The 23461-nt window shown below is 41.5% G+C and overlaps 1 protein-coding gene across 2 annotated transcripts; it reads right to left on the reverse strand.

The window, feature by feature from the left end:
* Nucleotides 1–243: 243 nt before the first annotated feature.
* Nucleotides 244–23127, reverse strand: LOC109872835 (rho GTPase-activating protein 31). Of its 2 annotated transcripts, none has more exons than XM_020464188.2 (12): nucleotides 21496–22172; nucleotides 18227–18329; nucleotides 17803–17947; nucleotides 10541–10623; nucleotides 10333–10440; nucleotides 9983–10122; nucleotides 9619–9826; nucleotides 9131–9255; nucleotides 7367–7423; nucleotides 6488–7198; nucleotides 6170–6345; nucleotides 244–6057 (listed from the first exon to the last, which is right to left on the reverse strand). In XM_020464188.2, exons 1-12 carry the CDS (start codon nucleotides 21593–21595, stop codon nucleotides 3937–3939), a joined length of 4077 nt encoding a protein of 1358 aa, XP_020319777.1. In that variant the 5' UTR covers nucleotides 21596–22172; the 3' UTR covers nucleotides 244–3936. The 2 variants fall into 2 exon arrangements, with proteins under 2 accessions (XP_020319777.1, XP_020319778.1); XM_020464189.2 differs by having other exon boundaries at nucleotides 2290–6057; nucleotides 9131–9252; nucleotides 21496–23127.
* Between the last annotated feature and the right edge of the window lie 334 nt (nucleotides 23128–23461).

The following is a 23461-nucleotide window of genomic DNA, read 5'->3' on the forward strand; positions in this document are numbered from 1 at the left end:
AGCTCACCTGCTTTTCAAGAAGCTTTTTGTCACTCCAAGAGAACCTTTATAATATTTCTAAGATTTATTGGTGAATAGTTATTCCAGGAATCCCAATGGACACTGAAGAACCACGGAACCATTGAAGAACCTTTATTTCTTGCACTGTTTTCCAGTTTAGATCTGACTGATGTGTGGTACCATTATGGAAGTGACTAGAGGGGTTCTGTTGCATGAAACAGTACAGTGCTCTAATATAAAATGTAATCTTTATTTTCAGGTTGTTATGATTACATTGCTGGTCCTTTGATCAGACACTGCTCTGGAGTCACTTGGTTTGGAATCGCCATATTGTGTTGGACAGTGAGTACAAAATGCATTGCATCAACTTCCATAGGCATAAAAAAATATATTTTTGCATGCAATAGTATTCAAACAAATCTTCACTGCAGAAGAAATATACAGTGCTTTCAGACGGTATTCACACCCCTTTACTTTTTCCACATTTTATTGTGTTACAGCCTGAATTTAACATTGACTAAATTGAGATTTTGTGCCACTGATCTACACACAATACCACATAATGTCAAAGTGGAATTTTCTTTGTAGAATGTTTTTTAAATTAATAAAATGTACAACTGAAACATCTTGAGTCAATAAGTATTCAACCCTTTGTTATGGCAAGCATAAATAAGTTCAGGAGTAAAAATGTGCTTAACAAATCAAATAACAAGTTGCATGGACTCATCCCGTGTTCAACAATAGTGGTTAATTAACATGATTCTTTAATAACTACCCCATACAAATGATCTGTAAGGTCCCTCAATCAAGTAGTGAATTTCAACCACAAAGATCAGGGAGGTTAGTCAATGTCTTGCAAAGAAGGGCACCAATAAGCAGACAATGAATATCCCTTTGAGCATGGTGAAGTTATTAATTAGGCTTTGGATGGTGTATCAATACACCCAGTCACTACAAAAATAAAGGTGTCCTTCCTAACTCAGTTGCCGGAGAGGAAGGAAACCACTATGGAATTTCACAATGAGGCCAACGGTGACTTCAAAACAGTTACAGAGTTTATTGGCTGTGATAGGAGAAAACTGAGGATTGATCAACAACATTGTAGTTACTCCACAATACTAACCTAAATGACAGAGTGAAAATAAGGAAGCCGGTACAGAATAAGAATATTCCAAAACATGCATTCTGTTTGCAACAAAGCACTGAAACATTTTTTTATTCCTGAATACAAAGTGTTGTTTTGGGCAAATCCAACACATCACTGAGTACCACTCTTCATATTTTCAAGCATGGTGGTGGCTGCAACATGTTATGGGTATGCTTGTCATCGACAAGGACTAGGGATAAAAATAAACAAAATACAGCTATAAGCACAGGAAAATCCTAGAAGTTAAACCTGGTTCAGTCTACTGGGAAACAAATTCACCTTTCAGCAGGACAATAACCTAAAGCGCAAGGCCAAATCTACACTGGAGTTGTTTACCAAGGGCGACACCATGTTCCTGAGTGGCCTAGTTACAGTTTTGACTTAAATCGACTTGATAATCTATGGCAAGACCTGGAAATGGTTGTCTAGCAATGATCAACCATCAATTTAACAAAGCTTGAATAATTTTGAAAAGAGTAATGGACAAATGTTGTACAATCCTGGTGTGCAAAGCTCTTAGAGACACCCAAAAAGACTCACAGCTGTAATTGACGCCAAAGATGCTTCTACAAAGTTTTGATTCAGGGGTGTGAATACTTGTGTAAATTAGATATTTCTGTATTTCATTTTCAATACATTTTCAAACATTTCTAAAAACATGTTTTCACATTGTCATTATGGGGTATTGTGTGTAGATGTGTGAGAAATAATATTTTTCATCCATTTTTAATTCAGGATGTAACACAAAATCCAAGTGTTACTGTAGTTGCTCTTGCATTGAGACAACGTATGCATTAATCAAAATCAGTTTAATTTCAGCAAATAGGCCCAAATATTGTAAAATGTCGTTACTTAAAATGCCACTTAAATGTGCTGAGGAAAAGCTGAAAATAGCAACATGGAGAATTAGATCTTTGTTTTCCTGCAGTTCTTTGTGATATTGGGAGTCATTTTCCACTACACTCAGTCGGATTTGAGGATGACAAAGAAAGCTTTAAATAAACTTCAGTGCAGAGCTACCAGTAACGAAGTAATACAAATATTTACCTTTTTTGTTCAACAAATAACCTTAAATTCAATACATTTTCATCTCTGTTATCAAAATTAAGAGAACCAATGAATACAAAAAAAAAATATTTTGATTTGTTTAACACTTTTTTATTACTACATGATTCCATATGTGTTATTTTATATTTTGGATGTTTTCACTATTATTCTACAATGTAGAAAATAGTCAAATAAAGAAAAACCCTTGAATGAGTAGCTGTGTCCAAACTTTTGACTATGTTGTCAAAATAAATCATTATAAACTGTAACATGTAAAAATAAAGAAGTCACAGTGATGCCGAAACATTGGTGTTTCACCCAATAAATTACTGGGAGTTTATATATATATATACAGTGTGCGACTCTTTATTTTTATATTTTACCGATTATTTGCAGTTAGTCAGCACCTCTAAACTAAATCATTTTCTCTGGGTGTACGCCAGTTCATGCTTTTTTTCCCCAAATAAATCATTACGACAAATCATTCTATGAACAAATCCCTAGAAAATATGTTAGGCCTATACGTGTATTTTTACTTTTCATATCTTTCCATGGCTATACACAATACATCCAATTTTGGTCCATACAGAATTGCACAGGTCACAAATGTAGTATTATGTCAATACAGTTGCAAACAACCAGCATCCCTGTTCTGATATTCGTTTTAACTCTTCGCAAACATTTAAAGAATAGTGTTTGAGTCCTCTCTTTTATAATCTGCACTTGTATCATACACAAATACAAGTGTCAGCACATCCATTTCTCTCACTATCCTTTTCTTTAAAAAGCAAACATTTCTCTTGAAAGCCTGTTTTCATCACAACAGACACTTTTACATTAGGTACTTTTGTCATCTGTCCATCTGTCCAATTAAGAGAACACCAACTATGTCAGTTCTGATAAATCACTGGTAGCACTGGTAACACATACCAGTATAACTATTGGTAACATTACACAATATAGAATTGGTGGAGTAATGTCTGGCTACTAGAATTGAAGCCAAATAAAAACAACAACAACAAAGAATTGGTCAAGTGTGTTAATGACTATCTATAGATTGATAATTGGATAAATAAATACCATTTAGTGTCTATAATACAATTACAACTAAAGTAGCTGCTTTCTCCTGTTCTCATTACTTAGAATGTTGGAAAAACACTGTCCTGATACTATGTCAGGATAAAAGCTGATCACAGCGACAATAGCTGGGCGTCAGTGGGTCCATACTGTATGGAGTCATTATTCAGTTCACAAAATATGGAAGAAAAAAGGTAGAAATAAAAACAAAGCAGCGATCGCTGAAGGTACAACTCTCTTTGGCAAAAAGGCAATCTTGTGATTACCAATGATGACAATGCAAACTAGTAAAATACATTTTCTCAAATACCAATGGTAATATGGGTCGATGTAACATTCTCCTTTCTTTGGCTGTCTATCCTTCATATGCATATTACAAACATGTCTAACATTTGAATAAAAAAATATATATATTAATTGAATATTAATTGATCATTACTGCATATGATTTGGACTAAAATCTTCACCACTAGTCGAGAATACTTATTTTAGTGCAGGACAGAGAGGTGATTGTAGGAGCATTGGAAACAAATAAATGGTTCATTTCCCAAAGGTAGAATTATAAGTCCAATATTGCTAAAATCATTTACATAAGTCCAAGAAAAGGGAGGATGAGCAGAAGGATAACCAGAGTAGTGTTAGGAAACTGGTTACTGTCCAGTGTCTCATTCAATCTGCCTGTGGCTCCTGTTGTCAAATATCATGGACCTCCTCTGTGGCTGATAAAAGCAGCTGGTTGAGGTCTCCAGCCTCTGTCCACTCTTGGGTATTGTCATTTTGTTCCGCAGGGTCACCCCCTCTGGGGTCCTGAGATTCTCATCCATCTCTTTAGAAAAGACATCGAGTTCTGATGTTTCAGTTGGACTTCTGATGGCCGAGAGGAGGAGCTTACCATCATCCCCTAGCGGTGGGTAATCCATGATGGGGAAGGGTGGACTGAACAAGATGAGGCTCTGTGGTCTCTGGCGGTTCCTAAAGGACGGTCTTTGTAAAACAGTAGACCGTTCAGGTCTTGGACAGTCAGCAAAGGCCTCTGCATTGGAGGAGCGTTTCCTCCTCAGCACCGGTGGGTCTGAAATAGGTGTGGTTTTATTAGTCTCTGTAGATTTCTCTGCAATAGACTGCCTTATTTGGGATTTGGGGGCTGGCTCCTTATTCTCCAACTCCTCCTTTAGATCCCTGATAGATGGAAGAAGAGGTACAGTATCTAGTTTCTCTCCCCTGGTTTTTGTGAGTTCTTTCTCTGCTTCATTTCCTGCATCATTGTTCGTGGGATGAGGTATGTGGCTGTACTGCACCTTTGGGGGGATGACAGGCACGGCTTTGGCCTGGCAAGTCTTTATCATGAAGGCCGTCCTGACAGACGACACACTGACGGGGGCGGAGTTCCGGCGCACAGGGGCCTGACGATCGCTCAGGAACCGCTCCAGTTCCTGGGACAGGCCGTTGGATTTGGTCCCAGACGGGGTCACTGCCCCTCTCTGAATGGAGGACAACTCAGCTGACTCCAGGTTTTGCTGATTGGAAATGTCTCTGATGCATCGAAGTCCTAAATCCAAATTGAGTGAATAGGGTCTGTGTTTGGAAAAACTGTCCTGCACAGTTTTTTCTGAATAACATGCTTCATAAGACGTCTGTCTGTGGAATCTCTGGGAGGAGGTGGTGTTTTTCTGCTTGGCTATGCAGCTGTTCTCTCTGTGTGGTCTCGTTGCTTCATCACCGAGCATGGTGGTTTTGGCGGGTAACGGAAGTGGATGTGTGATTTTAGTCTCTGTTTTGCCGCTGCATGCTAGAGAGCTATTTCCTGGGAATACTTCTATGCTCCTAACGGGACATGATCCATTTGTTGGTTTGTCTTCTCTAGATTGAGGAGGAACGTTTAGATCTTTGGAGCTCAAACCTTCTTCCGCAGAACAAGACGATGACACATCTAGTTTTCCAAACAAATCCTTAAATGTGGGTGAATGAAGAGGACTGGTTACCCACTGTTTGGTGGAGCTGAAGACCTCCTCCCAAGGTTCCTCCTCCAAGTCCTCCAATTCGGAGTGTCCTCCACATCCATCCTCATCATTTTGGTGTGCTAGCCCCATGGTGTGGGGTCTTTCCTCCAAACATATTGAAAGCCTCTCAATGCCTCCCATGACAACTGACAAAGCATTCTTTCCATCATCATGGAAAAGCCCTTTGACCCAATCTTGATTTTTACTTTTCCATGATGGCTCTTTTCCTTTCTCTACTACAGACATGCCTATGTATGTTATGTCATCCCCTGGCTGCAAATGGTTTATGACCTGACTTTGTTGAGTAGAATGTAAACTTGGCTCTGCGAGGTGAGGAACCACAAGTCGTGGCTTGATGCTGATGGGTTTATCGGTTTCTGTGTGCTTAGATGTTGGGGAAATGTGGGGTTTGTTTTTTGTTTTATCTGTTGAATCAGCAGCATGTAGAGGTGTATTTTTCATATCTGTGCCAACCATGAAATGTAATGTTTTGTCAAACGGAAATAGTGTGCCTGAGGAGTTCTTTCTTGCTGAATGTGCTACTGTAGAAGCACTTTGATCAGTCAATGCAGGCCTGGTGGGCATCAAAGGCTGTCCCTTGTATAATAACGAGTGAGTTGGAAGACTGGTTCTTCTTTTTGCCTTAACATCCTCACGAGTGTTCTTGGTGGAACAAACGACAGGCATAAACTCCTCTTCCATAATGTCAAGCTCAGGCTCAGTGATTTTCAGCTCAAGATGGAGTTCACACCACAGTTCTTCCTTGATAGGTAGAGATCCCATATCCTGCAAAACATAAATCACAAACGCCCTAATAAAGCGACAGCCATTGTCATTGTAAAATCCTTTGTATGTTGTATGTGATGAAGCACAGAGCTAAACTGGAGATTAAACATACCAGTTGTGTCAGTTCTTTTGTCTCAAGCTGCGGTGCTGGTGGGCTGTCCAGTTGATTCCCAGGAGATTGCTGTTTCTCTTTATCTTCCTCTCTTGTGTTGGGAGTGGAAGACTGTCTCAGGTCAGATACTTCCACCTTCCCTTGAACCTCTTTCACCTCTCCTTCACTTCCTGAAACTAATAACATAAATAGATGTGTCATTATTTTATTAATAGACGCGGTTACCATGGATAATGAGGAAGGTTTTCAATCTGAGTGCATGCGCACACACACACACACACACACTTTTCTCCATGTTACCAGGTGAAAATGTCCTACCTTCTGGCACACTTTCGGAAGCTGCCTCCTCTCTGCTCCTCTCCTCTGCTGGTCTCGCCTCCTTTTCCAGAGGGGTTGAGCTGCTGTTACTGTAAATACTGCTCTCACTCCCCACACTGCTCTCTACAAGGGGGTGCTCTCTGAAACTTGAGCTGCCGCTGCTATCACTCTGGTCTGACTGGGAGGTTTCTCTGCTGGGTTTCAGGGCAGCTGCAGCAGGCCTCTCTTTCCCTGTTGCCCTGCAGGGGGTGCTGTTGGAGCTGATGACTGCAGACACCCTCAAGGGCACGGACACAGCAAAGGGCTCTGATATGTTGAGAGCCTTGCGCTGATGCCTAGGGGAGGACTCAGGGAAGAGGCTTCCTGGGAAGGAGGGCCTGGATGTGCTGCTGTGGGTGGAGCCAGAATACAGCATCCTCCTGTTTTTAGGAGAGGTGGGCTGGCAGCTGCTGAGGTCATCGCCTTTGAAAACCTTCAGTTGTTCAGGTAGAGACTTCTTTTGGGGTGGTGAGACACTTAGAGAGCCCCTTCTCTTCATGTTAGGGCTGCTGCCACCTGTGGCCTCGCTCGATTTCTTAATCTCAAACTCCCACCTCTGGTGTTCACTGAGGTCATAGAGCGAGTCAGATCCAAGTGTTCTGGATTTTATGCCTGGTGCAAAGAAACCGTTGGCCTCGCCTGCTGAGTTGAAATTTCCTGGCTTGTCATCATCTGTGTGTTGGAAATCAAATGTGAAACAAATTGTTAGATATACATCTTCTCAGCCTTATTTACAAAGCAAATGCTACAATGAGGATTTGTTTATTGGAGAGAACTGCTGTGAGTAGATTTCACGATGACAAAAGTCTTTTGTATGCAATGTAGTGCATTCAGCCCCACCTGTTGGCAGAGAGCACAAAGAGTCCATGCTTCTAGCTGGTCGGATAGCTGCCTTTTCTGTGAATCAAGAATGTAGTCATGGGGTAAATCCATTTGAATTCAATACATTTTTGATAGCATCCCTTTTGATGGAAACAAAACTTTCCATACATGTCTGCCCATGGAAGAAGTGGTCAGAGAGTAACTTTTTGGACCTGAATGCCAAAGCATTTAGGAGATAGAGGTGCTCAAAGTTGACCCATTTTGCATACCCTACCCCACGGGGGATCTGGGGGTCCTCCCATTATTTTGGGCATCTGAAGCTCATTTCCTGCATTTCTACTAAATATAACATGACCCATGGACCTTCTAGCCATCTATTTAGAACAACAAAAAGTAAGCAAAAATGCCCACAGTCATCAAGCTAAGTAAAAGATCCTTATTAAATATGTTTAAGTGATTGATAAGACTGAACTATATCAATGATAATTCAATAATCAATATTGTGTTGCTCCTTTAACCAACAGCCTAACAAATGAACAACTCCTACAAATAAAGTAGAAATACCTTTGATTGTCTTTTTGAAGACATCCTCTATCAAATTTCAGCCAGACTGCCCAGCTGCCCCAAGTCGCCTGCACACCAGACCCCCCACAAGTCTAGTCAATAACTTAACTCTCTCCCCAACACAGCTTCTTTCCCATCATTGTTTTATGTCTCAAGGGAAAACAAAAGTTGAATAAAAACACACATTAACACAGGGAAAAAGTACACCCTCCATAAAATTCATATCATAGGCCTAAAAGTAATGTAAGGCTATTTCTACTTACACACAATATGACGGAGTCACCCTGTCCTGCACCTAGGGGTCCACGGCCCTACAGCGCCACAACCCAACACACCCCACTCAGCTTTAGGATCTTACTGAAACATTCATTATTGGTTTCAGGTATGTTAGGCCAAGGCAACCAACAGTGACAACCAACAGTACAGCAGACCCCCAGGGCCAGGAGTGAGCAGCCCAGCAACTAGGGATTTCCTAAATGGGTATCTCCCCTGACACGGGCATGTTTTCAATATAGACTCCTTTTGTCGTACAGTATTCCATATAAGGCACCTAGACCTTATGAAAGTTGAACAGTATACCCTTAATCTTGTAGTAAATAAAATCTAGTGATGCAGTGCCTTCGGAAAGTATTCAGACCTCTTGACCTTTTCCACATTTTGTTACATTACAGCCATTATTATGAGCCGTCAACAGTCCTGCCACAGCGGCTGCAGCGTAACACTTGCTTTACATCGTCATCAGCATTCAGTCTGGTTGGCTGAAAGCTTATGCGCATCAGAAAGACACAGTAGAGAGGAGTGGCTGCATCTACGACCCTCCGACCTAACTTCATCCCTTCCTCAGTCGGGAGTTACACGTGTGTGTCAGGGCAGCAGCAATACAGGTAGTTTGGACTTTTCCTAACCATCATATACTAAAATATCCACACAAGCCACTAGCCAGCCTGAACTGTATATCATGGGTTAAAATATTCTGAATATTACATTATGAAGTTATTATTTAAGAGCATTGAGGTTAAATCAAAAATCAGTAAACCATTTAATATGGAGCTAGCTAACAAGCAGATTTACATCAATCAACAATGATCAACTGATAGCACACCCTCTTTTCCCGATGCCAGCCATGCCTTTAGGAGTCAAGTAGACTTGTTCAAGACCACCAAGAATCACCCTGACCCTGATTTAGCCTACTGCAGTAAAATGTTAAAGTGCTTTTACCTGTGATGTTCTGTGCTCTCAAGAACACACTCCCATTCCGGCTCAGTTTCCCCTTAGAGTCTGTCACAGACTTGCCCAAGTTGAAGATGGACTTCCACGTTTTGGATTTCCCAGAAAGCTTTCTTCTGACAGAAAAGGAGAAACATTTGTGAACAATATGGCCTGTTTGGTTTTGTATTTGTTGATAGTCAGTGTGTTTATTGAAGAGTAAAAGCAGTATGTACAGCAAAACAATGCAGTAACAATAAGGGTACAGTAGCTAAAACCGTACGATCAACCTAGACTGATTTGCCAGGCACTGTACTGCATACATGGGACAGTGTATGAGTTATTGTATACTACATTATGTTTGATCGGGTTATTTTTATTTATTTATGTTTTCACTGCCAAATGTATCCAGGTGCCTGCCTGCCCAGAGGATTTGTGTATTAAGCATGTTTGTTGAGTATACTAAATAAATAAGTCAGCTGAATCCTCATCCATCTCACTTGGTATCCGATATGTCTATGACGGTATGGTACAGGGTGGCAGTGCTGGTATCTGGTAGACTGTTCTCCCGTTGTCGTTCTTTCCGTGCTGGGTGGTTAGGGCTCAGGGAGCGGGCCTGGGCCTCTTCCAGGCTCATCAGCTTCATTGGACCACCCTGACCACTGATAGGCAAAGTGGCATACTTCTCCCCGCACATCAAACCGGGTCCTGTAATACACCATTGTGTAGCTTTTTTACTGTTGGCATGACAATAAATACAATCCATTGTCCAATGGCCATATAAATGACACAAGCAAGAGGGCAACATTCATGAAATGTCTAAATGCACACATTGGACACGATCAAACATTGTGACATGCATACCTTTAGGTTTTATTGGTGCAGCTGCATGGTTGAAGATCTGCTCAGTGTGATTTAAAATGAACTCAACCACGGACTGCTGTACCCGCACCTCCAGGAAAGCCATGTCCCCATTGCAGGATGCAACTTCAATATCTTTAGAGCTACAAAACACAAAGACAAGAGAGAAAGTAGAAATGCTTTCATTCACAACCAATGAGATTTTTTTGTTGCCGTTGCTCATTGAGAGTTACCATATGGAATAATGCATCCGATAGGGTATAACTCAAACCAAAGGTAGTTATCGCAGAACTGTTTTAGTATGTTCTTGGATAAGGTGATATTGGTTTGTGTACAATATGTGTAGAGCTCACCGCAACAGATTTGGAGCCCACACCAAGGCCAGGTTGCGGCTGTGCATGTTAGTCTGGGGGCTTAAGGTGGCCAGGTGGGCCAAATGTTTGGTAAGATATTCCAGAGTCCTGAAGAGAGAGGACACACACTTTCTTTTAGCTTATAAACCACATATAAATGTTGGAAAGGTCCTTTACAAGGGAAACAAAAGCCTGAAGTGAGTTTTACCTGAAGTGGGGGAGTGGTAGCTCTTTAATGACATCCTGAATATGCTGTAATCGTTCATGATCCTCCTGGACTGAGACGGCTTCCTAATAAACAGTAAAAGACGAAGACAAGTATCATTCGTGTTGCACATCATTCTCTCTTTGAATGTGCCACAGTATTAAATGACTAATCTCTCATGTAAATCAAACAGGGATTCTTGTGACCAAAGTGGACACATTACAGATGTATTGTACTGAATCCCTTGCACTGGCTCTATGCACACTTACTAGACTCTACCCACACACTCACACATACTACACTGAAACTGACACTGACACTCCAACACACACACAGATACGCACACTACATATGCTCACACACAAAACACACACACACACACACATGCATATTGACGCCACACACACACTCTACACCTGCATTGCTTGCTGTTTGGGGTTTTAGGCTGGGTTTCTGTACAGCACTTTGAGATATCAGCTGATGTACGAAGGGCTATATAAATAAATTTGATTTGATTTGATTTGACACATAGACACACGTTCACATACGTTGTTGCTACTCTGTTCATTATACAGTGCTGTGAAAAAGTATTTGCCCACTTCCTCATTTCTTATTTTTTTGCACATTTGTCACACTTATAATGTCTCAAATCATCAAACACATTTAAATATTACACAAAGATAACCCAAGTAAACACAAAATGCAGTTAATTGCATTTTGTGTTATGCATTTTATTTATTAAGGGAAAAAAGCTATCCAAACCTTCATTGCCCTATGCGACAAAGTAATTGCCCCCCCCTCCCTTATTAAATCATGAATTTACTGTGGTTAATCACATTTTTTGAAAGCTGAGTTCAATTTCACTAGCCACACCCAGACCTGTTGAATCAAGAAATCACTTAAATTTAACCTGTCTGACAAAGTGAAGTAGGCTAAAAGATCTCAAAAAGCAAGACATCATGCCGCGATCCAAAGAAATTCAGGAACAGATGACAAACAAAGTCATTGACATCTATCAGTCTGGAAAGGGTTACAAAGCCATTTCTAAAGCTCCGGGACACCAGCGAACCATGGTGAGAGCCATTATCCACAAATGGAGAAAATTTGGAACCGTGGTGAACCTTCCCAGGAGAGGCCGGCCTACCAAAATTACCCCAAGAGCGCAGCGACGACTCATCCAAGAGGTCACAAAAGAACCCACAACAACATCTAAAGAACTGCAGGCCTCACTTGCCTCAGTTAAGGTCAGTGTTCATGACTCAACCATTTTACTTATTTTATTTTATTTTACCTTTATTTAACCAGGTAGGCAAGTTGAGAACAAGTTCTCATTTACAATTGCGACCTGGCCAAGATAAAGCAAAGCAGTTCGACAGATACAACGACACAGAGTTACACATGGAGTAAAACAAACATACAGTCAATAATACAGTATAAACACGTCTATATACAATGTGAGCAAATGAGGTGAGAAGGGAGGTAAAGGCAAAAAAGGCCATGGTGGCAAAGTAAATACAATATAGCAAGTAAAACACTGGAATGGTAGTTTTGCAATGGAAGATTGTGCAAAGTAGAAATAAAAATAATGGGGTGCAAAGGAGCAAAATAAATAAATTAAATACAGTTGGGAAAGAGGTAGTTGTTTGGGCTAAATTATAGGTGGGCTATGTACAGGTGCAGTAATCTGTGAGCTGCTCTGACAGTTGGTGCTTAAAGCTAGTGAGGGAGATAAGTGTTTCCAGTTTCAGAGATTTTTGTAGTTCGTTCATTGGCAGCAGAGAACTGGAAGGAGAGGCGGCCAAAGAAAGAATTGGTTTTGGGGGTGACTAGAGAGATATACCTGGTGGAGCGTGTGCTACAGGTGGGAGATGCTATGGTGACCAGCGAGCTGAGATAAGGGGGGACTTTACCTAGCAGGGTCTTGTAGATGACATGGAGCCAGTGGGTTTGGCGACGAGTATGAAGCGAGGGCCAGCCAACGAGAGCGTACAGGTCGCAATGGTGGGTAGTATATGGGGCTTTGGTGACAAAACAGATTGCACTGTGATAGACTGCACCCAATTTGTTGAGTAGGGTATTGGAGGCTATTTTGTAAATGACATCGCCAAAGTCGTGGATTGTTGGATGGTCAGTTTTACAAGGGTATGTTTGGCAGCATGAGTGAAGGATGCTTTGTTGCGAAATAGGAAGCCAATTCTAGATTTAACTTTGGATTGGAGATGTTTGATATGGGTCTGGAAGGAGAGTTTACAGCCTAACCAGACACCTAAGTATTTGTAGTTGTCCACGTATTCTAAGTCAGAGCCGTCCAGAGTAGTGATGTTGGACAGGCGGGTAGGTGCAGGTAGCGATCGGTTGAAGAGCATGCATTTAGTTTTACTTGTATTTAAGAGCAATTGGAGGCCACGGAAGGAGAGTTGTATGGCATTGAAGCTTGCCTGGAGGGTTGTTAACACAGGGTCTAAAGAAGGGCCGGAAGTATACAGAATGGTCTCGTCTGCGTAGAGGTGGATCAGAGACTCACCAGCAGCAAGAGCGACCTCATTGATGTATACAGAGAAGAGAGTCGGTCCAAGAATTGAACCCTGTGGCACCCCCATAGAGACTGCCAGAGGTCCGGACAGCAGACCCTCCGATTTGACACACTGAACTCTATCAGAGAAGTAGTTGGTGAACCAGGCGAGGCAATCATTTGAGAAACCAAGGCTGTCGAGTCTGCCGATGAGGATGTGGTGATTGACAGAGTCGAAAGCCTTGGCCAAATCAATGAATACGGCTGCACAGTAATGTTTCTTATCGATGGCGGTTAAGATATCGTTTAGGACCTTGAGCGTGGCTGAGGTGCACCCATGACCAGCTCTGAAACCAGATTGCATAGCAGAGAAGGTATGGTGAGATTCGAAATGGTCGGTAATCTGTTTGTTGACTTGGCTTTCGAAGACCTTAGAAAGGCACGGTAGGATAGATATAGGTCTGTAGCAGTTTGGGTCAAGAGTGTCCCCCCCTTTGAAGAGGGGGATGACCGCAGCTGCTTTCCAATCTTTGGGAATCTCAGACGACACGAAAGAGAGGTTGAACAGGCTAGTAATAGGGGTGGCAACAATTTCGGCAGATAATTTTAGAAAGAAAGGGTCCAGATTGTCTAGCCCGGCTAATTTGTAGGGGTCCAGATTTTGCAGCTCTTTCAGAACATCAGCTGAATGGATTTGGGAGAAGGAGAAATGGGGAAGGCTTGGGCGAGTTGCTGTTGGGGGTGCAGTGCTGTTGACCGGGGTAGGAGTAGCCAGGTGGAAAGCATGGCCAGCCGTAGAAAAATGCTTATTGAAATTCTCAATTATGGTGGATTTATCAGTGGTGACAGTGTTTCCTATTTTCAGTGCAGTGGGCAGCTGGGAGGAGGTGTTCTTATTCTCCATGGACTTTACAGTGTCCCAGAACTTTTTTGAGTTAGTGTTGCAGGAAGCAAATTTCTGCTTGAAAAAGCTAGCCTTGGCTTTTCTAACTGCCTGTGTATAATGGTTTCTAGCTTCCATGAACAGCTGCATATCACGGGGGCTGTTCGATGCTAATGCAGAACGCCATAGGATGTTTTTGTGTTGGTTAAGGGCAGTCAGTTCTGGGGAGAACCAAGGGCTATATCTGTTCCTGGTTCTACATTTCTTGAATGGGGCATGTTTATTTAAGATGGTTAGGAAGGCATTTTAAAAAAATATCCGGGCATCCTCTACTGACGGGATGAGATCAATATCCTTCCAGGATACCCCGGCCAGGTCGATTAGAAAGGCCTGCTCGCTGAAGTGTTTCAGGGAGCGTTTCACAGTGATGAGTGGAGGTCGTTTGACCGCTGACCCATTACGGATGAAGGCAATGAGGCAGTGATCGCTGAGATCTTGGTTGAATACAGCAGAGGTGTATTTAGAGGGGAAGTTGGTTAGGATGATATCTATGAGGGTGCCTGTGTTTAAGGCTTTGGGGAGGTACCTGGTAGGTTCATTGATAATTTGTGTGAGATTGAGGGCATCAAGTTTAGATTGTAGGATGGCTGGGGTGTTAAGCATGTTCCAGTTTAGGTCGCCTAGCAGCACGAGCTCTGAAGATAGATGGGGGGCAATCAGTTCACATATGGTGTCCAGAGCACAGCTGGGGGCAGAGGGTGGTCTATAGCAGGCGGCAACGGTGAGAGACTTGTTTTTAGAGAGGTGGATTTTTAAAAGTAGAAGTTCAAATTGTTTGGGTACAGACCTGTATAGTAGGACAGAACTCTGCAGGCTATCTTTGCAGTAGATTGCAACACCGGCCCCTTTGGCAGTTCTATCTTGTCTGAAAATGTTGTAGTTTGGAATTAAAATTTCTGAATTTTTGGTGGTCTTCCTAAGCCAGGATTCAGACACAGCTAGAACATCCAGGTTGGCAGAGTGTGCTAAAGCAGTGAATAGAACAAACTTAGGGAGGAGGCTTCTAATGTTAACATGCATGAAACCAAGGCTATTACGGTTACAGAAGTCATCAAAAGAGAGCGCCTGGGGAATAGGAGTGGAGCTAGGCACTGCAGGGCCTGGATTCACCTCTACATCGCCAGAGGAACATAGGAGGAGTAGAATAAGGGTGCGGCTAAAAGCAATAAGAATTGGTCGTCTAGAACGTCTGGAACAGAGAGTAAAAGGAGGTTTCTGGGGGCGATAAAATAGCATCAAGGTATAATGTACAGACAAAGGTATGGTAGGATGTGAATACAGTGGAGGTAAACCTAGGTACTGAGTGATGAAGAGAGACGACCAATTCTTATTGCTTTTAGCCGCACCCTTATTCTACTCCTCCTATGTTCCTCTGGCGATGTAGAGGTGAATCCAGGCCCTGCAGTGCCTAGCTCCACTCCACTCCTATTCCCCAGGCACTCTCTTTTGATGACTTCTTGTTCATGTTAACATTGTCTCTAGAAACATCATTGAAACCAGGAGATGTCATTGCATGTGTGAGTGGTGGAACTAATAGGTTGGATAAGGTATAGTGAGCAGGACTAGAGGCTCTACAGTGAAATAAGCCAATAAACACTAACCAGAACAGCAATGGACAAGACATATTGACATTAAGGAGAGGCATGCTTAGTCGAGTGATCAAAAGGGTCCAGTGAGTGGAGAGGTTGGTTGGGGGTCACAGCGATTTAGACAGCTAGCCAGGCTATCGGTAGCAAGCTAGCATAGGATGGAGGTCTGTTGTTAGCCACCTCTTGCGTTCCGTCAGTATATTAGTGGGGTTCCGTGTGGTAGAGGGGATTAATCCAAATCACACAACAACAACAAAAATAAAAACAATATATATAGTTATAGAGGCCCAAGAAGAAAACATAATAATAATAAAAATAAATAAATTGTCCGATTGTCTATTCAGATAGCAGCCGGTAAGACAGCTAACGGTTAGCAGGCCGCAGATGGGCGTTCAGGTAACGTCGCGATGGAGGAGCCAGCCGGATCTCCTTCGGGTAGATAACGTCGGCAGTCCAGTTGTGAAGGCTAGCTTCTTGGAGTTTCTGGCTAGCTTCTTGGAGGATTACAGATGAGGTAAATAATACTTTTTTATAAATATAAATTGGTGAGGTGGGTTGCAGGAGAGTGTTTTGAAGATGAGTTGATGGAAAATAAAAATAAAATGTATGTGAAAAAAGTTGTAAATATATATATATACAGGACACGACAAGACGAGGACAAAAGACGTCTGAACTGCTATGCCATCTTGGTTGACATGAGAAACCATAAGAAAGAGACTGGGCAAAAATGGAATCCATGGCAGAGTTCCAAGGCGAATACCACTGCTGACCAAAAATAACATAAAAGCACGTCTCCCTTTTGGCAAAAAAACATCTTGATGATCCCCAAGACCTTTGGGAAAATATTATGTGGACTGACGAGACAAAAGTTGAACTTTTTGGAAGGTGTGCGTCCTGTTACATCTGGGGTAAAAGTAACACAGCATTTCAGAAAAAGAACATCATACCAACAATCAAATATGGTGGTGGTAGTGTGATGGTCTGGGGCTGCTTTGCTGCTTCAGGACCTGGACGACTTGCTGTGATTGATGGAACCATGAATTCTGCTCTCTACAAAAAAATCCTGAAGGAGAATGTCTGGCCATCAGTTCGTGACCTCAAGCTGAAGCACACTTGGGTTCTGCAGCAGGACAATGATCCAAAACACACTAGCAAGTCCACCTCTGAATGTCTTTTTTTTTTAAATGAAGGTTTTGGAGTGTCCTAGTCAAAGTCCGGACTTGAATCCGATTGAGATGCCGTGGCGTGACCTTAAAAAGGCAGTTCATGCTCGAAAACCCTCCAATGTGGCTGAATTAAAACAATTCTGCAAAGAAGAGTGGGCCAAAATTCCTCCACAGCGATGTGAAAGACTCATTGCCAGTTATCGCAAACACTTGATTGCAGTTGTTGCTGCTGAGGGTGTTACAACCAGTTATTAGGTTTAGGGGGAAATTACTTTTTCCACATAGGGCCATGACGGTTCGGATAGCTTTTTTTCCCTTAATAAATAAAATCATCACTTAACTGCATTTTGTGTTTACTTGGGTTATCTTTGTGTAAATATTTACATTTCTTTGATGATCTGAAACATTTAAGTGTGACAAATGTGCAAAAAAAACAAGATATCAGGAAGGGGGCAAATACTTTTTCACAGCACTGTATATCCTGATTGCCTAGCCACTTTTATCCTTAGCCACATGTACATACTCTATTACCTCAACTACCTCGTACCACTGCACATTGACTTGGTACTGGTACTCCATGTACATAGCCTCGTTTTTGTTATTGTGTTACTATTTTCTTTAGCAAATATTTGTCTTACTTTTTAACTCTGCACTGTTGGGAATGGGCTCTTAATTAAGCATTTCACTGTAAAGTCTACACCTGTTGTATTCGGCGCATGCAACCAATAACATTTGATTTGATTTTGATTTGATTTTTATAGGTAGAAAGGAAAGGGGGAAACCTAGTCAGTTGTCCAACTGAATGCATTCAACTGAAACGTGTCTAGCCGCATTTAACCCAACCCCTCTAAATCAGAGGGGTGTGGGGGGGGGCTGCCTTAATTGACATCCACGTCATCGGCACCCAGGGAACAGTGGGTTAACTGCTTGCTCAGTGGCAGAACGACAGATTTTTACATTGTCAGCTCGGGGATTCGATCCAGCAACCTTTCGGTTACTGGCCCCACGCTCCTACCCGCCAGGCTAGAAACACTGCCTCTTTGAACAGTACTCACAGTGAATTTCTTGTAAAGCTCATAAGTGAGTAGAGGATTGGGTAGCTCCCTGAAGTACAGCTTGCATAAGGAGCCCACACAGTGGATATCCTGGAGGTACATGTCCTTTGTGAGGTCAGGGCACAACTCAGTGCAAAATTCCTGTCTGTAAGTAAGCACACAAACACATGGGTATCGATACAGCTGGAGACGAATGATGCTTCCACAATCCCTCTAGTATGTGCAGGTTGTTTTGTAAGATTGAAATGTAGGCTGCTAAGGGTTTATATTGAATAAACTAAAGTTGTACAGCATGGTACGTTCATTATGGCCTAAATCGATTAAACGTACTACACAAACATGCATAGTATAGAGCCCAAACTGAAATGTTGACTTCCCTGTGCAAATTCTTTTAGGAGGCACAGTATGTGGTTAAAATAGTTACCTGAGTCGCTGGATATTGGAGGTGACCCCTGAGAGTCTGTATATCCCATCCACAACGCCATGTTTCTCAATGAACTCTGCACACGTCTTTAAAACTTGGGGAACTGAAAAAAAATAACAATAAACAAATATTATTTCAACCATCCATTCGACATGAAAAGACACACACACATGGCAAACCAAATAAAAACATTTTGAGGGTTCAGTCTGGCAACAGACAGACTTTGAGGAGTGAAGGTCAACATATTATAGGGTGGTTCATTCAACGGAATATCTTTCATTGTATTATTTTAAAACGTAATGCCATGTCTTCAGTCTAGGGCAGTGGATGGGAAAACGTGGCAACTTTTAGCAGTTTTAGCAGTTGGGAAAATGCTGGCATTCCATTTCAACTGCTGACATAAGGCAGAAAGAGGGGGGACAGAGAGGGCCTCTATGAACTGGACAGGGTCAGTTTAATGCTGTATTTACTATAAACAGAGTCAGAATCTGGATCTTTGGCTCATTCTTTGAGACAACCCTTTTTTCCATGGCAGAAAAGGACAGAGAAGCGTGAGGAGGATAGTTTGGGAGAAACCAATTGCCATTAGTATAAATTGTATTAGTACTTATTTAGTATTTGAAATCATACTAAACACACTTTATGCTGTAGCTTGGCTTTGTATTCCATAGGGTTGCTGATTGTGAAGAAGGTGGAATTTCACAGGAAGTGAAAAATGGTTTGTTTGTTTCAGAGGAAGGTTGACACACCCAATCCTTGCAGCTGGTATTACTTGTGACACTTCCTCTAATAGAAATAGCCTTTCAAATGTTACCACCCAATTCTCTATCGCTTTCCAAACTCTATTCCCTACTGGGATGTCTCTATTCTTAAAATATGTTATCTACGATGCTATATTCAAGAGGAATGTAGGGTTGCTTTCCACACCAATGAATACTTGTAAATCAAAAGAACATCTTCACAATACATTTAAACTGGAAATGAAACATGTATAGCTCCGCTTTGGCACGGTATGGCGTAGACTACAACAGTTAGTGTCCCTCCTTACTACGCTAATCGAAAAACCATATGATATAGCTCACTTCTTTTTGCCAAAGTTGTTCCACTCTGGACTGAAATCAGCAAACCAATGTATGCAACAACCTTAGACGAGAAATACCCCGTGGACAATGTTCCTGTAAACTCCTCTATCCCTCAAGGAAAGCACTTGAGACTCAAAGCTCAACTAATTTAAGCTAAATAGACCTTCCCACTTGGCAACCAGGCATTCCCCACTTCACAGATACACTAGATGAGGCCCTTCCCAGAACTCTTTACAAGGGGATAAGGAACCATCTCGCCAGTGCCCCAGTGACAGTGGAGCGTTTCGCATTTTTAGCCGCACAATGACAAGCATGGAGGTCAATCTCTCGTGTCCCCAGAGAATGCAGAGCGATATAGTGTCGGTCGACTCGACAACTTACAGTGGAACAGTGGCATAGATCAATGACAGTTTACAGATTGTTTCCCTCATTTGCAGACTCTTAACATATCTCATGAACAACACAAGTAAACTTGAACAATTAAATCAGTAAGCACATAGACATGATGATTTCTTAAAACTGCATTGTTGGTTAGGGGCTCGTAAGTAAGCATTTCACTGTAAGGTCTACACCTGTTGACTAATACAATTTTATTTTATTTGATATTATTCATATGCAGCTGAACATTAGCTAAGCAAAACTAAAATAATTTATTCCATCTTTGAAGCTTTGGAACGTACTAGCCAGAGGTTCCCCTGGGCAGTATGAATGAAAGTCTGTTCTCCCACATGAGGCTTGCTTAGGGACTACACATCGGAACAGACACTCTCAGTGACATGCCTGTGGTCAAAATGGTGGCTGGTCTGAATGGGATTTGAGTCACCATGAGTTTAGAGTATTTTCTCAGAACGAAAAATCCTGCTTGCCTGAAAATCTTCTTGCGGATTCAAAAGGAATCTAAGACTTATTGAATGAGATGCTGTTATTTTAGACGACAATTGTTAAATCAAATAACATCCTCGTAGGTAAATTGTCTGTGTAAATGAAGTAATTACACACATCCTTTCTCTTCCCTGTCTAGGATCAAACAGAGTTAGTAACATTTCAGCAACCTCAATACCAACTCAACAACAGCTGATATCTCAAAGTGCCATGTCAACAAAAGCAGATATTATTATAAGCCACTCGTAATTATATATGCCATTTGACAAATAAAAACTAAAAGTATCATCATATTAACCATATAGTCATTTATACCTTCTCCCCTGTAGCAGAGAAAAGTGTGTATTGTGTAACAAAGATCTACTGTATCAAATCGGTTCCATCGGTTCCATCGGTTCCATCGGTTCCATCTGTTCAAAATAAAGGTTTTCAAGTCACATCACATTACCTCACTTCATATTACAATTTTACCTCCATTCAAATACTATCTGGGTAAACACACCCATCCTCAATTGTTGTCTAAAATATGATCTGTTGGCTGACACTCCCCCCAATGAGCAGTGTTGCCCACCCAGAATCCTCAGACAGCGAGCCAGACACAGGCCTCTTGGTGGGCAGGGGAAGTTGACAAAAAGACTATGAGCCACACCCTAACTCACAAATCCCCTATTTAAAACTCTGTGGGAGCCTAAAGGACTTAATGGAATGTAAAACATATGTACATCGATATCCATATTGCAATATACATCTGTGTCACATACCTGAATAAACGACATCATCTTCTATACAACTGTTAAAAATAGCATGGATCTTTCCTAACCAATTTCACATTAAGTTTACAAAATCATCCAAGGCAAAGAGGTTTAACATTGTTTTTTCCAAAATTATGGGGTTAAATAAGTCTCAATCTAATTCGGAATTCTCCTAAAACCTTAGATGTGTTCCATACATGTATAGACAATTCAAATGTACCATGACACATCCTGTCGCAAACAGTCATCAACATTGTAATAGCTAAATTAAAAACAAAATATGTTGCTTATTAAAAAACATTAAAAAACGAAATGTGTTGTTTATATGGTTAATACATGTCTAATAAATCTGTAAACGTGAAATATGACAATGGCCTCAACAACTCTAGTACATGTTGAATAATGGGCCAATGATTAGGCTCCGTTCCTGTGTAACTCAGAATTCATAAGGTCAATATTATGGGGGCATGATGACATTTTCTGAAATCTGCTGGAAAAGGGAAGCAGCGGGAAAGGGAAGCAACATAATAAACATTGAAAGAAACAAGTTTACCGTCTTGTCCTGAATTGTGTAGATGTTCTGTCAAGTCACAGCCGAATGCATTCTCACATCTTTTCTTTTTGGACCTCTGCTTGGTTCCTTTATTCTTCATCTGGATCCAGTTGAGTAGTCCAGGAGTTCAGAACTAACAAATCCTCAAATACACAACCATTGATCCAACAGACCCTGGGAAAGTGGTGAGATGTAGCCCAGAAGTAAAAACCATACAAACCTCCCAAAAAGGATTCAGCCGCTCACATCTTGACCAACCACACTAAATGTGTGGGAGACTGAAAAGTCCTTGAGAGAAGAACGAAGCAGACGTCACTTTTCTGTCAGAGTTTTAGTGCTTTATACATTTCCAATCAATCTTACAAAAATGTATGGGAAAACCCCTTGTCAGTTATAATTGTAAAATGTGGATTGGGAATGGCAGTCCTCTGAAGTGATTTATCTCAGGAGGATTTGCAGAAAACAGCACCAGAATTATTTGGTTTCCTGTCGTTTTTTTACTCAGTGTCCCTCTGCCTTTTTTCTCTCCTCCTCTTTTCCTCTCGTCCACACAATCTCCCTGTTCTTTGGCTCCTCTGTATATGAGGAAATGTACCCAGTGAGGCGCAGGAATATTGTTTCTTTATCCTTCTGCTTCCAGTTTTCCATGTTTCGAAGGTCATGGTAGTTGTGGCACTGGCGTGGTATGGAGATTTGAAATGTCAAGTCTGTGAGAAGGGGAGGGAAGTGAAGTCATGGGAGGGGAATAGCGGACTGCTCTTTCTCCTCTGGTTTAGAGATTACTGACCCCTTTTATCCACACTTTTTTTTGTTGCCATGGTCCTAACAGGAAATCTGCTCTTTGCCTTCCTGAATGCTCCCAAAGTACACAATTTCCTGTACAGAGCCTTGTTTGGAAAACAAAAACAGACTGGTTCTTAAGGAAGAGGGAAGTGGGGGGAGAGTGAAATGAGGGCTTTAAGGGCACAGATGGGAAAACTGGGAAAAGGGACACATGGTTCTTGTTACTGACTGCTTAGCAGTTTAATCCTTTTCCCTCTAAAGCAGACTGTAGCTCCAACCACGTGTTTGAAGTACACTTCCTCATATCAAATTAATGTTTAACGGATCAGAATGAATCAATACTTTAAAACAACCTTACTAAAACTCAATAGGCCTAAATACATAGCTACTGGATTGGTTGAAAAACATTCAGGGTTTTCCATTTCATTTTAAAGCATATACCTGGATCGACACAACTGATGGATGTCGGATGTGGAATAAACTTAACACTTTTGAGGTCTGAAAACATCAGACAATATTTGGAGTGAATAAAACTAACTTTAATGAACATATGTATAGCTGTAGTTGGCCTTTCTTTGATTTGGTTTAAATAGTTTCTTGGCAATCTGTAGAACTGTTGAAAGAGCATGGTCTTGTAGCCCTCCCTGTTCAAACAAGAAATAAGTACACTACCAAATACCAAGAGAATTCACATGCCCTTGCTGTTCCTTAGGTAGTGTCAAGTAGAGTCAAACAAGGGAGTTTATAGTTGTACGGTATAACTTGGGCCCATAGCTTTTCCAGGTCAGGTTATGTTGTCAGCACTAGGTCTTTAGCCATTAAGGGTCATTTAATTGAACATTTGTTTTTGGCTTAAAATAAAGTTTCCAGTCAAGTGACCAGGCTTGCTGAGCCATTGAGAAAACAACCCACGTAGGGAGTCAATAGTTTCGACATATCCATAGTCATCCCCCCCCCCCCCCCCCCCCCCGAGGACAGCTGGCTAATAGTACAGTAGGAATCTTTTCTGTGGTTTTATTATAATTTTAAGCTCTTTATGTGTCTGCTGTAGTGCAAAGTACATTTCAAACTCTACATTCTATGATATCATGTGATATCTTGTTTGCTGGGCTCAAAGCTTAATGTTTCAAATGTCAAAAGTTAGCCTTTGGTGCCCTGGCCATCCTGGCCTCCACTGAACAAA

The sequence above is a fragment of the Oncorhynchus kisutch genome, linkage group LG28, assembly GCF_002021735.2.
Source record: "Oncorhynchus kisutch isolate 150728-3 linkage group LG28, Okis_V2, whole genome shotgun sequence".
In the NCBI taxonomy this organism is placed as follows: Eukaryota; Metazoa; Chordata; class Actinopteri; order Salmoniformes; family Salmonidae; genus Oncorhynchus; species Oncorhynchus kisutch.

Coding starts and splice junctions, on each gene's coding strand:
- LOC109872835 (XM_020464188.2), bottom strand. CDS start 21,595: ATGAAGAATAAAGGAACCAAGCAGAGGTCCAAAAAGAAAAGATGTGAG. Junction 10,123..10,332: donor TGGGCTCCAAATCTGTTGCG/GTGAGCTCTACA, acceptor TGTGTTTTGTAG/CTCTAAAGATATTGAAGTTG. Junction 9,256..9,618: donor ATAGACATATCGGATACCAA/GTGAGATGGATG, acceptor CTTTTCTGTCAG/AAGAAAGCTTTCTGGGAAAT.